At 41.2% G+C, this 15,564-nt stretch overlaps 1 protein-coding gene and 1 non-coding gene across 2 annotated transcripts; both read right to left on the reverse strand.

Annotated features, from left to right (window-relative positions):
- Positions 1 to 1,498: 1,498 nt before the first annotated feature.
- On the reverse strand, positions 1,499 to 6,000 carry LOC9272157 (FRIGIDA-like protein 1). Its single transcript, XM_015772596.3, has 3 exons — positions 5,270 to 6,000; positions 2,409 to 2,581; positions 1,499 to 2,324 (listed from the first exon to the last, which is right to left on the reverse strand). Exons 1-3 carry the CDS (start codon positions 5,952 to 5,954, stop codon positions 1,638 to 1,640), a joined length of 1,545 nt encoding a protein of 514 aa, XP_015628082.1. The 5' UTR covers positions 5,955 to 6,000; the 3' UTR covers positions 1,499 to 1,637.
- Positions 3,660 to 3,745, reverse strand: LOC112938474 (small nucleolar RNA SNORD96 family). The gene has a single exon (XR_003241673.1). It is a non-coding gene; the product is annotated as a small nucleolar RNA SNORD96 family (small nucleolar RNA).
- Positions 6,001 to 15,564: the final 9,564 nt, after the last annotated feature.

Genomic DNA, 15,564 nt, shown 5'->3' on the forward strand with positions numbered 1-15,564 from the left:
AATCACTCAATGTATGTTGCCGCGTTGATCTTATAATACGTGTACTACCCTACTACGTCTTGGACAGTAAGACCTGAAAAGTTTAAAAGGTATGTTCCTCATGTGAAGAATGTGTGCGATGAATTCAAATTTTCCTCCATTATTTGTATTTGTCCTTTAGTTAAAATTGTCAATTTCATTATGAAAAACTCAATAGAAAAATGAAATGTAAAAATAGATGAATTCCTAGTTTTGATTCAAATTCTAAAAAAAGGTTGCCTGTTCAGCATTGGATAAAAAAGGGCAAGATACAAACAATTGACCATTTTATTTATTTTGAGTGTTCAAACCATTAACCATTTTCTTTATTATGAGTGTTCTGTATCAAATAAATTTGACATCAGCTATTTTTTGTTTAGAGTATTTTGATAGTAATACTAATATAGTTGTAGAAAGATTACCTTTAACTGTGTTGATGTTCTCACATTATTGGTTTATTATAGTGAATCAAAATTGGTTTACCTACTTCACAATGTGCTTTGGTATAATGTAAGTAATGGTGTATGCGTTATATGTGCATGTAATTGTAAAAAAAAATGTATTTACAAAACCGTATCGAACTATCAATGATCTATCGCAAGCAGATAAAAATGATGAATTTCACATATTTTAACCCTTATATTATTGCTTATTTTTTTCATATCTTTTTTCTACTATCACTATATCCCGTCTTTTTTATTAAGAGGGGTATTTCTAATACTCCCTCCGTCCCATAATATAAGGGATTTTGAGTTTTTACATGTAACGTTTGACCACTCGTCTTATTCAAATTTTTTTGAAATTATTATTTATTTTATTTGTGACTTACTATTATCTACAGTACTTTAAACACAACTTTTTATTTTTTATATTTGCAAAAAAAAACTGAATAAGACGAGTGGTCAAACGTTACAATCAAAAACTCAAAATCCCTTATATTGTGGAACGGAGGGAATCCCTTATATTGTGGGACGGAGGGAGTAGTAAACTTCTAAGATATTTGTAATATCCTAACCAGCTCCTAAATAATTAAGATTAACCTTGTAGTGTCCTTAGCCTTTCTCAGCACATATCAGATAAGTTCATGCACCAAAACAAACATTTTACAAATTTGTGCACTAGATTGCACCTACAATTTCGTGTGTTACCGATACAATTTAATAATAAAAAGGAAAAATCAAGAAAATCCCATTATCCGTAACAACTACTAAAAACAATAGTTACAGGAAACACAATTTTAGAGAACGAGGAAAACGACATGTTAGAGAGTAACTAAATGATTGGAAATGATTGTTACAAAAAACAAGTTTTAACAACGACCAACAACCGGTAGTTAAGATGCTGGATGAACTAGTTTTAGAGAACAATGACCAACGACCAGTAGTTTAAATCCTGGATCAACTATTAGAATCAGAAACGTAAAAACCAGCAAAATATCATTAGACCAATCCAAATGTCACAAGAATTAACAGTCCACGGATGATATAGCCAAGCATTTATATTAATCTATATGAATATTTGGAATTTACACAGGATCAGCAGCCTCTGCTTGGCCTCAAACTAAAATTTACATGTTAGTCCCCCAGAGGGAGGGGGCATAAGAACCATATCGAGGTTATTTATGGATTAGGATTATATGTCGACATACTTGACAACGAATAGTTGTAAGACGAACCCTTCTTATCTGATGCTCGGGAGACAGCAGCCAGGGGATCTGCAGAATAGAGCTTTGATCTGGAAGATGTGTGTGCACTCGTAACACTTGATCCAGGAGATACAGAGTCGGGCCTAGGTCTGCCGGAGGACAGTCCATAGTAGTCAGCCAAGCCACCATACCGAGTCTGAACAGGCGGTGTATTCAGGGTCTGATTCTTGATGCCAACGGGATGTTGGCTCAGTGGGCTCGGACTAATAGCCGGAATTATATTCTGGCTTGAAGCAGCTTGGTACAAATTTAATACTCCTGAGATACCCATGCTCTGGCTCGACATGAGCGGTCGACTGAGGGAATCAACCGAATGGATGTTTTGGCTTAAGGAATTTTGTGCTGCTTTACCTGGAACCCGTGATCGCATAGCTGACTGCACCTGCTGCTGTTGCTTCTCTTGCTTCTGAATCTTCTTACTTACTTCATGAGCTGCTTCAATAGCAGCACTAGCTGCTCGCTTTCTCTCCACACTTTTCTTCTCCAAATGTGCCAGCCGCTGTTTAACTATTTCCAAAATAGGTAGTTCTTCTAGCTTCTGGTCTTTGATGAACTTCTGCAATACTCCGAGCAGCATGCGCTCTTTTGCATCGGCTTCAGTCTGCAGTTCCGTTTTAAGATTTAACTAGCTTATACGGTTTTTAATGCCTAAAGTACCTAATGTGAAACTGCAGCATAAATGTACCTGACAAGCAGAATCATCTCCTCTGATGCGGATCATGTTCCCAGCTTTTGCAGCATCACTGATGTACGACCTCAGAACAGGCAATAAAGGATATTTTTCCACCAAATTAAGAGCTTGAATGAATTTAACCGCCTCCAGCTGTTTGCCTTTCTTTATCATTGTATGAATGAAAACTGGTGGAAAGAGAGTTTTCATGTTAATGTTCACACATACGGACATACCTCAAAGAACAAAAAAACATTAAATGTAGAGCAGAAAACATCATGCCATGGATGATGGACTTATAGAACAGAAAGCTACCATGGATCACGACAGAATAGGGTGGGGGTGAACAAATTGACAGATACATGAGCCAAAAAATAAAAAGCACCAGATATATTGAAAAATATTATTCATCGACGTTGCTAAAAGGTACAAAGCACTCATGAACATTATTTGATGTTGAAAAGAGCTTTCTAAGATCCATTATCTCCTGAAAAGGAATCCAAAATCTGCATAAACTACAACGTACTTACATAAGCTGCAATAAATAATGATAACATAACAGGATGGAAATAAGAAAGCTGCAAATCCCTCTAAGAATGCAGATCTAGATGCTGAACGGATAACAACTTATAAAAAACCTTTGTAAATTTCAAAAATAAATAATATACCGTAGGGGATCCCCCTACTGTTTCACGATCAAGAAAATAGCACAGGAAAGATTGCTAAAAGCCTAAATAGGCAGTACTCCCTCTGTGCATGATTCTTCTACATATAACCTTTTTGTATTTTTCCAGAACTGATCTACATACTCGCTTGCCATTTCTCATTTTTGCCGCTGCGTCAGATTGGTTTGCGGCCGTAGGGATCATTTCTCGCACGGCCCGAGCCCACAAGCATGCATGCATGCAAGCAGACTTCGCGACATAAACCAATTTGCATGAGTGCAAATTCACACCAATATGCAAATTCACTGATGGAGTGATGGGTCCAGGCATGCAACGCGGGCCATCATGCAAATCCAGTCAGTGGCGAGCAAGCGACGCAGCGCAAAGACCGCAAGACACAACCAAAACGAATCGACACGGGGGCTAACTCGATGCGGATGGTGAGAAGATTAATTGAGTTAGGCTACGACTTAACCAAGCCTTGGTCTCAATGCCCAAGCCAGAAACGCAGATGAATCATGGAAGGAGGAAAGCATTTGGCAGCAGCTGACAAGTTATGAGAAGAGAAATGACTGCACGCTTGTACATACCAACAAGGTCATAACCTCAGAAATTGTAGTGACAATATGGCTGGTTGCCAATCAGGCCCGAAAGATGGTATTTTCACAAAGGTATCATCACAGGTCACACGGTGCAGTCTTAAACACAAACTATTCAATGATTCATTGAATTGAAGTGCATCAAGAAGACTAAAAAACTAGCAGTGCAATTAGAGAACAGTATTTAACAAAGAAAAAAAAGAGACTTAGTTAATGGAGATATATAACATGGAGTCATGGACATGGAAATTGCAGAATGGCAGCATGGCAGAGAAATGCCAATCAGTGCCAAAAGATTATATTTTGTGAAACATTTATCATCATTGTCCACATAATTCATAAAATCCATGTATACCATAAAACCAGATGACAGGATAACATACTCATCATGGAGCATTCCACTTTAAATTCACAAAAACGTGCTATAAAACTCGATGATAGAAGACAGCATACAATAGAATATAGACATAAGAGAAAAGTATAAACAACAAACTTGCTTTTTAAGGACACCACCATTCAAGTATCGGTCTTTCTAAAAGGCTGAGGAAAAAGCAATACAGACCTTTGAACTCCAAATGTCAATATGGCAATGAACCTAATCAGTACAGGGAAATGGTTTCACTGGATTGTTTTATCTAGATAGAAGGATATACAAGCACAGGGATATACAAGCACAGAAATAAATTATGTCATGAATTTAGGGCAAGTAAAGAAGAAGTGTCCCTAACGAAGTAACGAATCATGCAGTAGCAGCTCAAGAGTGGCGTGCTAATTCGGATGAATACACAAAACAAAGCAAAAACCATTACAAATACGTATCTGTGATGTTTCTCTAGTAATAGCAACTCAAGAGTGGCGTGCTAATTTTAAAAAAGTAGTTCCATTTAGCATCATTTGGATGAATACACAAAACAAAGCAAAAACCATTACAAAGACGTATTTGTGATGTTTCTCTAGTAAGAAAGATTTGTGTGGGAATTGTAATGGCATCTGGAAACAAGAGGTTTGACCAGAATATAAATAAAAGTGAAAGCAGCATCATTTCATCTTGCACATCAAAGAAGATGAGCATCTCCAAATTTAAGAACAAAGACAGCGATACAAAGGAAAGAACAAAGACAGATTGTCCCTAGCAAAATTGCAGCATCATAACTACAAGAACCGAATGGATGAGAATGTGTACTTAGTACTCATATGTTCGCATCGAACTCACAAACTGCTGGTCTGGGGATCTCCAAATATAAACAGAAGTGACGAAACCCAACATCAAAGAACATTGTGCGGAACCTACTGATCTAAAACTTAACAAGAGGAGTACGCTGGCTATACTTGCAGGGAAAAGTCCAATATACTGATAAAATAAATAGCATGAACATACCTCTATCAACTTTGATAGAGCAAATGTTGCACAAATAAAACTTAGTTGGGAGTACTGCAGTATTAAGGGTACTGAGACACCGTAACACTGCAAACCAGCGATCATCCTAAACCAGTTAGGAGGTGAGTAAATGATGACCATGACTGAACATTTCTTCACATAAGTTCTATATAAGACCACAGTAAAATCAACAATTTTGTAAACCGAAAAATTTGTTAACCGAGTGAATCTTACCTGGCATGTGCTTCTCAAGATCGAGCCCAAGGCCGACGAAAGCCTCAACGGCGCGCTCCCGGCCAGACACCGACACGACCAGATCGAGCACCTCGCTCGCGTCGCCGACATCATCCACCAACCCAAACGCCCCCACGAGGAGCAGGAAGGCGATCGTCTCCTTCTTAAGCACGGCCTGCGGCCCGATCCGCTTGCTCCGCTTCCAGTCGGCCGCGATAGCCCTGGCCTCGTCGCGCGCCTCCGGCGAGGGCTTCACGCCGAGCGCGCGCAGCCGGTCGAGCAGGTCGACGAGCAGGCGGCACGCCACCTTGGCCGCACCTTCCGTAGGCGGCGCGCGGCAGAAGCCCGCCGCCGCGGAGAGCACCAGGCGCCCCGGGTCGGGGGCCACCAGGAGGGCGGCGTCGAGGGCCGGCAGGGACGAGTCCTGCAGCGCGTCCCTGTGCTCGGTGAGGTACGCGCGGAGGCCTGGCCCGTCCATGGCGGAGCACAGCAGGTCGAGCTCGGAGAAGCCCTCGAGGCGGGACGCGAGGGTTGAGTCGAGCGCGGTGGCGTCGGAGTAGAGAGCCCGCCATGCGGAGGTGAATGCGGAGAGCGCGGAGGAGTAGGTCTGGAGCGAGGCGAGCGCGGCGAGGACGGGGGCCGCGGCGGCGGCGGAGGAGGAGGGGGGCGTCTCGCCCTCAGCCATGGCTGCTGCGGTGGAAAGAGATATCTCAACCTTGTGAATTGGGGGCAAGTAGGGAGGTCCGGAGGTGGAAGATGACAGGAATACGTGGGCCTGAGGTCCGAGTCCGACCCGAGTTATTGTCCAAGGAATAAGTCTATTTTACACCCCTCATGCCCTCAACCTTAAAATAGGGTATGATGTACTCCAGTTTTTAAAGATAGGGGAGGCGTTATGAGAGACCATTCGACAGAAAGGGATACATGATAGACTTATTCATTGTCCAAGTCGGGTAGAAGCCTACTACTACTGTCCTAAGACATGAAGGCACAAATACATATAGCCCATAGCACCAAATTTGCACGGAATAAGTTCATCTGACATCCCTCAACTACTACTGTCCTAAGACATGAAGGCCCAAATACATATAGCCCATAGCACCAAATTTGCACGGAATAAGTTCATCTGACACCCCTCAACTTTGCGTCGAGTCTATCAGAGGTCCCTAATTCCCAATAAAAAAAAATCTTCACCCATAAACTATACAACACTGTACGATTTCGGTCCCATGGTAGTATAGATTTGTGGTTTCGCTAATGTGGCATCCTAGTCAGTAAAATAAAAAATAAAAAAGTTATGGGACCCACATGTAAGTGGGAAGAAAAAATATGGGCCCACATCACTTCTTTTTCTCTTTTTTCTCCCCTCTTATGTTTTCTTTCCTCTCTTCTCTTCTCTTTTCTTCTCTTCAGCGGTGGTAAAGTGGGGAGAGGCTGTTGGCGAGCTCCGCCATCTCGAGTGCCTCGTGACGGGAGGACGGAATGGGGGAGAGGGGAGGCGGTCAGCGGGAGATGGGGAGGGGAGAGGAGCGGCGATGAGGACAGTGAGGCGATAGGGGACGGAGGGCGCGGTGCGGCGACAGGGATGGTGATGTGATGGGGGACGGAGCGAGGGGCAGGTGGGCGTCGTGAAGGAGGTAGTTGACCCTGGCAACAGCGCCTCCCCAGGCGTGGCGGGCATGGCGGCGATGGCCCGTGTGGGGAGCGCCCAAAAGCCTTGGCTAGGAGCAAGCTAGGGGGAGGCGGTGTGGTTGTCGGTGGCACGAAGGCGCTTGCCGAGGATAAAGGGGGCGGTGCGGGTAAGGAGGTGCCAGGGTGGTGCTGGTGCTAATGGTGGCGATGATGGATGGCTCAGGCTGACGGAGAAGCCACTCAATGGTCTAGCCGTCGGACTTGTGGCCGAGCTCGCGGTTGAGCTAGAAGATGTGGGCGGCGTAGATGATGTGCATGCGGATGCGGCAGCCGAGGGCGTCGACCTTGCTGTGGCAATCCTTGGAGGGAGGCTTGCGGATGGCGAGAGTGGTGCCATTGTTGTTGGAGGCATTGGGGACGAGCTGCTTGTCCAGAGCGGCGCCACCACCGCCGTCGCCATGGACCTGACGAGGCACTCGGGCACAATGCCCGTCTCGCCCTCTATTACCACTTCGTCGCCACCGACACCTACTACCAGGACCAACGCTTTGCCCACGCCCGCCTCCCGGACTTCGTGCAGCCGACTGCCACCAACACCACCTGCATCACCCCTTTCTGCTGTTCGGCGGGGTCGCAGCGACCCCCTTTATGTTGTTCCCTCCTCCCGTCATGAGGCGCTCGAGGCGGTGGAGCTCGCCGGCCGCCTCTCCCCTCTCTACTGCCGCTGAAGAGGAGAAGAGAGGAAAGAAAAGATAGGATAGGAGAAGAAAAGAGAAAAAGAAGTGACACGGGTCCCGTATTTTTTTTATAATTCGTAACAACCCTTCGCTGGACACAGATGAGAGTTTCACATCACTAACCAATAATCTCTTACCACTCACTTTTCCGACACAACGGACGGGTACTTTTTCTAGTGTTAAGATAAATCGGTATACGATTGGTCACGGTTCATACAACTTTAACTCTCTTATACTTTCGTCATCGCTTTGAAAAAAAAAATAAACCGGAGTTAATAACTTATAAACTAGAAACTACTATTCCTCTCCTCAAACTAGCGATTTGGGACTATAACTTGTTACAGGTGCTGCTGCAAACTTCAGCTACTGCTTTGCCTATCTGCTGCTTGCTCGCATAGGCTGGCCAAGGCCCAAGGCCAACGCTGCTGCTGCTGCAAGCTATGCTAGCTTACTTTGCTTGGCTCACAACCAAAGAAATCAGCCCACCAGCTCTCTCTTTTTCTCCCTCCAATTATTCTAGGGCGTCACAGTTCACATGTCATTGACAAGTTTGTGTGTCGTAACAAACATCGTTCAACAAGTTCATATACTAACTTACACCCACTTGATAAATTCATATAACACCAATGTAATTTACTCCTCTTTAAAAGATTGCTCACTTTGAGCACAGGGGCAAGTTCCCAGTATTAATAAGCTGCTACCTTGATCTCCAACACCAAGACGCAAAAGCTATACATAGATGATGACAAATGACACACGTGGCACTCACCACCCAAATAACCATGTTTATCCTTTTTAGGTATCTTTTCTTAAAAATATAAGACTTGGACACCATACCTACTACTTACATTGTCTTGAATCTCCTTAGACCTTGACGCACAACAATGGTGCTTTTCATCTCATTTCTTCCCGGAGACATTGTCTAGGAGACCCCTTTATCGCCAAAACAACTCTAAGATAGTTTATGCGAAGTCATTATATGTTGGCGGGTCTGTGCGAGGAAGAGAGCTTTCTTCTCTCTCGCCCTCTCCCTCTACAACCTTTCGCTCCGGGGACATCTAGGAGCCTAGGCTCACCTATTTCGAATCGGTGTTGGGGTACAATTGTAGCTCTTTGTTGTTATAGAGGCAGCCAATGACATTTAGCAGCAACTAGTTCTGTTCTAGTTTCTTGCTCAGTTATGTGGGAAGGTGTCGTTAGTATGTGACTGTGGTGTTTTTATTTTTATTTTTTAGGGTTATATAGTTTTGTATTTTTTCTGCTAATTTCAATAAGACTTAAAAAAAACGCTCGTATCTGAAGCCCCAAGACCCAACTAAAAAAACTATGGTTGTAAAAGAAATCAAGCTTCCAAACATTAGGAAGGTCCACCAAATTAACATCCTAGGATGGTCCAGCAAACATCCTAGGATATCTGCTCCCGCCGCCACTCTGTTCTCTCAACTTTGCACATGGCCACATGGCCATATGGGTATGGTCCAGCACTCCAGCTAGTGACTCATCAGCTGTGCTCCTCGGACACACCCCAGTATCCCACCCAATAATAATCAATCAAAACAATGGTCGGAAAAAAAATCGAGCTATGGGGTTTTCTACTACCTCCATCCCATAATAATTATATTTCTAGAATTTAAATTTATCCTAAAATAGTTGTCACGATAGAGTACTAATTGTTCCATCAATCACTTCTCATTTAAATTTCTCTCTATTCTACCCTCAATCATCCTCCCACTTTTTTCTATACATCATTTAATAAGGAACATCATATAGTCTTTCTTCTAAAACTTTAATATATACTACCAAACAACATATGATTATAATTATTTAGGGACGGAGGTAGTACTAGTAGTATTAGGGTGTGTTTAGTTCACGCCAAAATTAAAAGTTTGGTTGAAATTGGAACGATGCAACGGAAAAGTTGGAAGTTTATGTGTGTAGAAAAGTTTTGATGCGATGGAAAAGTTGAAAGTTTGAAGAAAAAGTTTGGAACTAAACAATGGCTTAAACTACCAGTAGAAATGATCTGAACCATTAGTAACTAATGGTTAATTAGTAATTTACTAATACATTAATTAGGGATAATTTTGTCATTTATTTTTTCTTTACCTAGATCCATATGTGGTTATCTATTGCACCGACATTACTCATATTGCATTGAAAAGCAAAAAAAAAAAAGGTTTAGTCACTACTAAAATGATGATTATACCCCTCTAAACAGTTTTTTTAATAATAATACACCTTAACATTTTTACTACCGCTAACTAAATTGTTAGTAAGATAGATTTATACCTTTCGACCGCTAACTAAATTGTTAGTAAGATAGATTTATACCTTTCGATCAAATAAGATCAATAATATTCATCTCTATTAGCAGTAGAGCATCGTACCTAGACTCTCCAAACATTAGGAAGGTCCACCAAATCACTAACATCCTAGGATTTCTGCTCCCACCGCCACCTTATCTGAACTTTGCACAAGGCCACATGGCCATATGGGTATGGTCCAGCAGCACTCCAGATAGCGACTCATCAGCTGTCTCCTCGGACAAACACCCCAGTACCCCCACCCAATAATAATCAATCAAAACCACCTCACAAAGTCACAATCACACAACCGGCCAGCAGCCGTTTGATGATCTTTTTGCCGGAAATAGCGTTCGGAAATACTCCCTTAGTTTACAATATCGTTTCATATTATCAGGCATTTAACTTTTTTTCTTAGCTAAAACTCTTTAGGTTTGAATAAGTTTATAAGAAAAAAATTAGCAACATATATAACACTAAATTAGTTTCATTAAATTTAATATTAAATATATTTGATAAAATGTATGTTTTGTATTAGAAATGTTACTATATATGTTTTTTTACAAATTTAGTCAAACTTAATGAAGTTTGACTTAAAAAAATTCAAACGACTTATAATATGAAACGAAGAGGGTAGCATTTAACTCTTTTCCTTTCAGTCGCTCAATCACCTTGCCTGCCCCTTTCCTCCTCCATTCCCATCCACCAATTTTACTCTTTTTTTTCCTTTTTTATGTATTCCGACGCGTGCCGTCTCAGTATATCTCCCGGTACCCATGGCGAATTGACGATGTGCAGGGCTCAGCAACCGGGGTCGATCACCTAATTAACATCATATTCTCAAATATGTATTTTATAAAGAGAAACAAAGTAGATAATTATAAGTAATGGAGCAAAATGAACCATTTCCAGTAATTCAAAGGGCAAAGTGAGAATCGAACAGAATTTAAAAGTTCAGAGCACTAACAAAATAGTTAAGGAGAGTTACATCGTCGTTTTTTAATTTAGGGGAAAGTCAATTTTACTCTCCAAAACTAATGCAATGGATCGCGCATAACCCCTTGAATTATTTTTTTTACTCATTGTTACCCCTAAACTATTGAAAATAGTTCACTTCACTCTTAATAGTATTCCTTTTTTTTACTCGTTATACAAGTTGTATTTTAAGCTAAAATTTGTTAGATTCATAGATGGGACCATTATCAATGTTTAAAAATATTTTTAATTTTTTCATGGTTGTTTGTTTGAACTTTAAAGTTTTGATATTTAGTAAAATTTGCAATAAATAAAAAAGAATAGTCTAGAGGGTTAAGTGCTGCGATGAAATAGTTCAGTGGAGTAAAATGAACTTTTTATTTCCTTTTATATATAAAGACAGCATCAGAGCTGCTCTCAAACCATTTCAGTTACATACATATTTTTTTTCTTAGAATCAATGAAAATATACCTTTGATTAATTGCTGGGGATGGTATATATATGTATGTATGCCCGTGTAAGTTTGTGACGCATGATGTATATATATATGGTTGGTGTGTACGCATGGTATATTGTACTTATGTTGTATCAACAAAGACAACCATACTAGCATGCATAGGATTCATATAGTCACGTGAATGGGATAAGGGAGGGGCATACATATAGTTTCGTCGGGTATATGGCGCATACGGCCTTCACGTAGTCACGTGTGGTCTGCCTCTTGTCTCTTCTGTTCGCGGCGACGAGGGTTCGACGCGCTTGGACAATGACTGTCAATAAGGGTGTGGGGGGAGGAGATGGACCAGATGGTGAATGGAGGAGGGAGGGCATGCATGCAAGGAGGAGGGGAGCTGAGGAGGGAGTCGGACGGCCACCACACGAGCACTATCCATATTTTTGTTTCGAAAACGTATAATGTGCATACTCACCTCTATAAACACATATGCACATTATATTTCTATGAACACTAAGTAAATGGCATATGATGCAAGCGCTCATATAACGTGCGTACACTTACCCGTACACCCTATCCCTGGCTCTATAAGACGATGGGGCCATTTGTATATTAAGATTCACGAAGTTACTATAGGTGTCTCGCTGTCGAGGATAATTAATCGTAATACGAGCCCATATTGTTAAGTATAGGATTTAAACCCGTCTGAACATATTTCACCGCTAGGAATTTAACCAATTTAGTTACACGTAGTTTGCATCGATATTTTTTGTGCCACTTACGAATTAAAAAAGTGAATGTATTGTTTTCAAAATAAGTCCCATTTAAAAATGAGATTTTTGTGGATTTATCGGGTTCTTATTGGGCCCCATCGAGACTTGTATTTATATGTGTGGTCACATGAGACAGCGACCTTCTTTATTTATTCTTTTTACTGGAAATACTGCCAGGACTTTACCTCGCAGTGTGATTTTTATAAAAGAAATATAAAGTTATTTACAATTTACAAGAAACCGAGAAGGAAACAAAATGATTACACCGATTGTAACCAATCAAAAACTGTCTGTTTTAGCGACCTTCTTTATTGCACAATGAAGCTGTTCGAGAATCCAACAGAGGAAAGATTAAGTTTTGGATTTTCGTGGCACGCTTTTCAAACTGCTAAACGATACGTTTCGTGCGAAAACTTTCTATATGAAAGTTGCTCTAAAATATCAGATAATCCATTTTTCAAGTTTGTAATAATTAAAACTCAATTAATCACACGTTATTACCACCTCGTTTTGCGTGAAACACTTAATATTTATCTTCATCTTCAGAAGATTCAAACACCATCGAAATCTGGAAGATCACGAATTTTTATGTATGGAGTCGGATGAAGATCACGAATCATAGCTTGGGATTTCCAATGTTTTGTTACATAAGAGCGGGTACAATAGCAAACTATAAACCAGCTATAAACACATTTCGAGGAGATAAGAGATGAGAGAGGAGCAACATGCTACAGATTTGTAGCCAGTTGCAGCACAGACTCCAAGATGCATGTGTGTATGACACGTGGGACTAAATATTAATTGCATAGTATATGTTTATAGATAACTATTGTTTGAATTGACTTAAATTGACTATTAAATTCACTATAGATGATTTGTAGCTGGTAGTTGACTATACTATTAAATTTTCTCTAATTGTCGAAGTACCTATAATGAATCCTAAATAATTGATATAAGTTTCTCACCTTATTTTATTCCTTTAATTGTCTTAGCTCCGATTTGACTCAGTTTCGTAGGGGTTCATCCGTGGAAATTATGTAACAACCATAATTGATTCGGTTTCCAACTTTGTACTATATTACTGCATTCGTTCCAGCTTGTTCCTAACCCCTCTCCCTTGTTTTTTACACGCACGCTTTTTAAACCGCTAAACGGTATGTTTTCTGTAAAAAGTTTATATACGAAAGTTGCTTAAAAATCATATTGATCTACTACCTCCGTTCCAAAATACTTGTCGCTTTGAGTTTTGTTTGTAACTTTTGATCATTCGTCTTATTCAAAAAAAAAATGGAATTATTATTTGTTTTGTTTGTGATTTGCTTTATTAAAAAAACATTTAAGTATGACTTAACATTTTTTATATTTGTATTAATTTTTCAAATAAGACGAATGGTCAAACATTGAAAGGAAAAAGTCAAAGCGACCACTAGCTTAGAATGGATGTAGTATTTTTTTAAAAAATAGTAAATACTTAGCTAATCACGGACCGCTCCATTTTCTGTGCCGGAGGGTAGCGTTCCCAACCCAAGGAAATGAACGCAGCCCAGGCAAGATGTAGTCGTTGCCATTGGAATCGCTGAATAATCCTCCGAGATATTCGTGTGCTGCAGATTCAATCTGTTCAACGCTGCCGCTACTACTACTTGATGATGCTGCTGTCATGTTGAACCAGTTCAGACAGGTCCCAACAGGAACAGTACACACGGAAAATAGTATAATACATTAACACGTGATTAATTAAGTATTAGCTATTTTTCTTTTTAAAATTGGATAATATGATTTTTAAGCAACTTTCGTATATAAACTTTTTTTTTTTAAAAAAACACCGTTTAGCAGTTTGAAAAGCGTGCGCGTGGAAAACAAGAGGAGAGAGTTGGGAAAACATAGTGCCGAACACACCCCTTTATTTTTTCTATTTTTTTGATTTGAAAATCCTATAAATCGAATAAGCCCTAAAATCCCTTAAATTTTATGCTCCAAAGGAGCACTAACACTTAGGAGGAAAGAAGAAACATCTCTACATACTCCATATACTCCTACTTCATAAATTCATACAAGTATACACTAGGTCAGGGTTGCTTCAGTATTGTCACCACACAGGTGGTTGCTGATGCAACAAAGCTAAGGTTTCAGCCAATACATATTATTATTCATCATGGCTGGTACTCCTGCATACGAACAGCACTACTACAGTACTACATGATCCTCTTTAACCGGGGCCTGCCATACGATGGAACGCAGCCCTACGAAATAATGCATGAAAAGTATAAAAACAAGCAACTATACGATGGAATATTAATACTCAAGTATATAACAATATTGAGTTTTATGCAATAATAGAAAGAGTAAATTTCACTTTGGGCCAGTTTTAATAGCCAAAGTTTCACTGTGGACCAGGCCTAGGCCCATATTTTCACATAACACCAGGTAATATGACCTTCCATTGCACTTTGGACCAGGCTGCACTGATTTGGGCCGCCACGTCGTCTTCAGCCCAATCCACGTGAGCAGCAGTTGGTGGACTCAGTTCATGGAAGAATCATACGGAGCAGCCGAGACACGACGCGTATAAAACTAGAGCCGGCCTCGTCCGCTCGAGAGAAAACTAGCACAGCAGAAGGCTGGGCGCCCCGCCGCCGCCGCGGCTACCACCGCCACGAGCCCCGCCACCGTTGTCGCCGCGGCCGCCGCGTCTGCCACCATCGCCATCGCCGCCGTCGTTGTCGCGTCCGCCACCATCGCCATCGCCGCCGCGGCCGCCACCGTCTCCATCACCACCGCCGAGGGGACTACACAAGCTCGCACGATGGGAGCACTACTCAGCAGCCACCAGGTGATCTAATTTACCACCCTTGATCCATCTCTAATGTCAACTTTAGTGATTCCCGGTGAATTGACACCTCAAGCAGGTTACAGTAGCAGTGGAATCGAGTAACTCGAATTGGTTGAATTGAGGGGTGAATGTTGAATCGCTGATAATCTCGTGTGCATCAAGCATGTCCTTGTCTGTTTCGTGTACAGACAATGTGCCAATCGATTCTATGATTAAGAAGATGCAGGATGCAAGGGTAAGTTAGGGTTAGGGATTTAATTGGGGGTTGTTTAATTAGGATAAACTTGAGTACGTTTTGGTTGAAATAGATTGATTTGTGTGTATTTGGATGGCTAAGCAATGGAATTTTGTCCATATTGAGTGCAGGAGTATGAAGTCGACCAGTTGCCAGAGTACAAACATGACCCCAATTATCATGGCAAAGAACATGATACAGATTTAAGATGCTTGTGTCAAAGAAGGCCAGCCCGTCGAGTTGCGAGTTCAGGAGTTAACACAGGGAGATGGTTTCTAGGCTGCCCCAAAAAGGTAGTACTGTGCCATTCGAAGCATGTGCCTTTATTTTCCATAGCTTGTCATATTGAGGC

The sequence above is a fragment of the Oryza sativa genome, chromosome 3, assembly GCF_034140825.1.
Source record: "Oryza sativa Japonica Group chromosome 3, ASM3414082v1".
NCBI lineage: Eukaryota > Viridiplantae > Streptophyta > Magnoliopsida > Poales > Poaceae > Oryza > Oryza sativa.

Bases quoted from the DNA above. Each gene is read 5' to 3' on its own strand.
- LOC9272157 (XM_015772596.3), bottom strand. From the start codon at position 5,954: ATGGCTGAGGGCGAGACGCCCCCCTCCTCCTCCGCCGCCGCCGCGGCC. The intron at 2,582-5,269 runs GTAAGATTCACT...TCTTTCCACCAG, and splicing joins TCTTGAGAAGCACATGCCAG to TTTTCATTCATACAATGATA. The intron at 2,325-2,408 runs GTACATTTATGC...ACGGAACTGCAG, and splicing joins GAGATGATTCTGCTTGTCAG to ACTGAAGCCGATGCAAAAGA.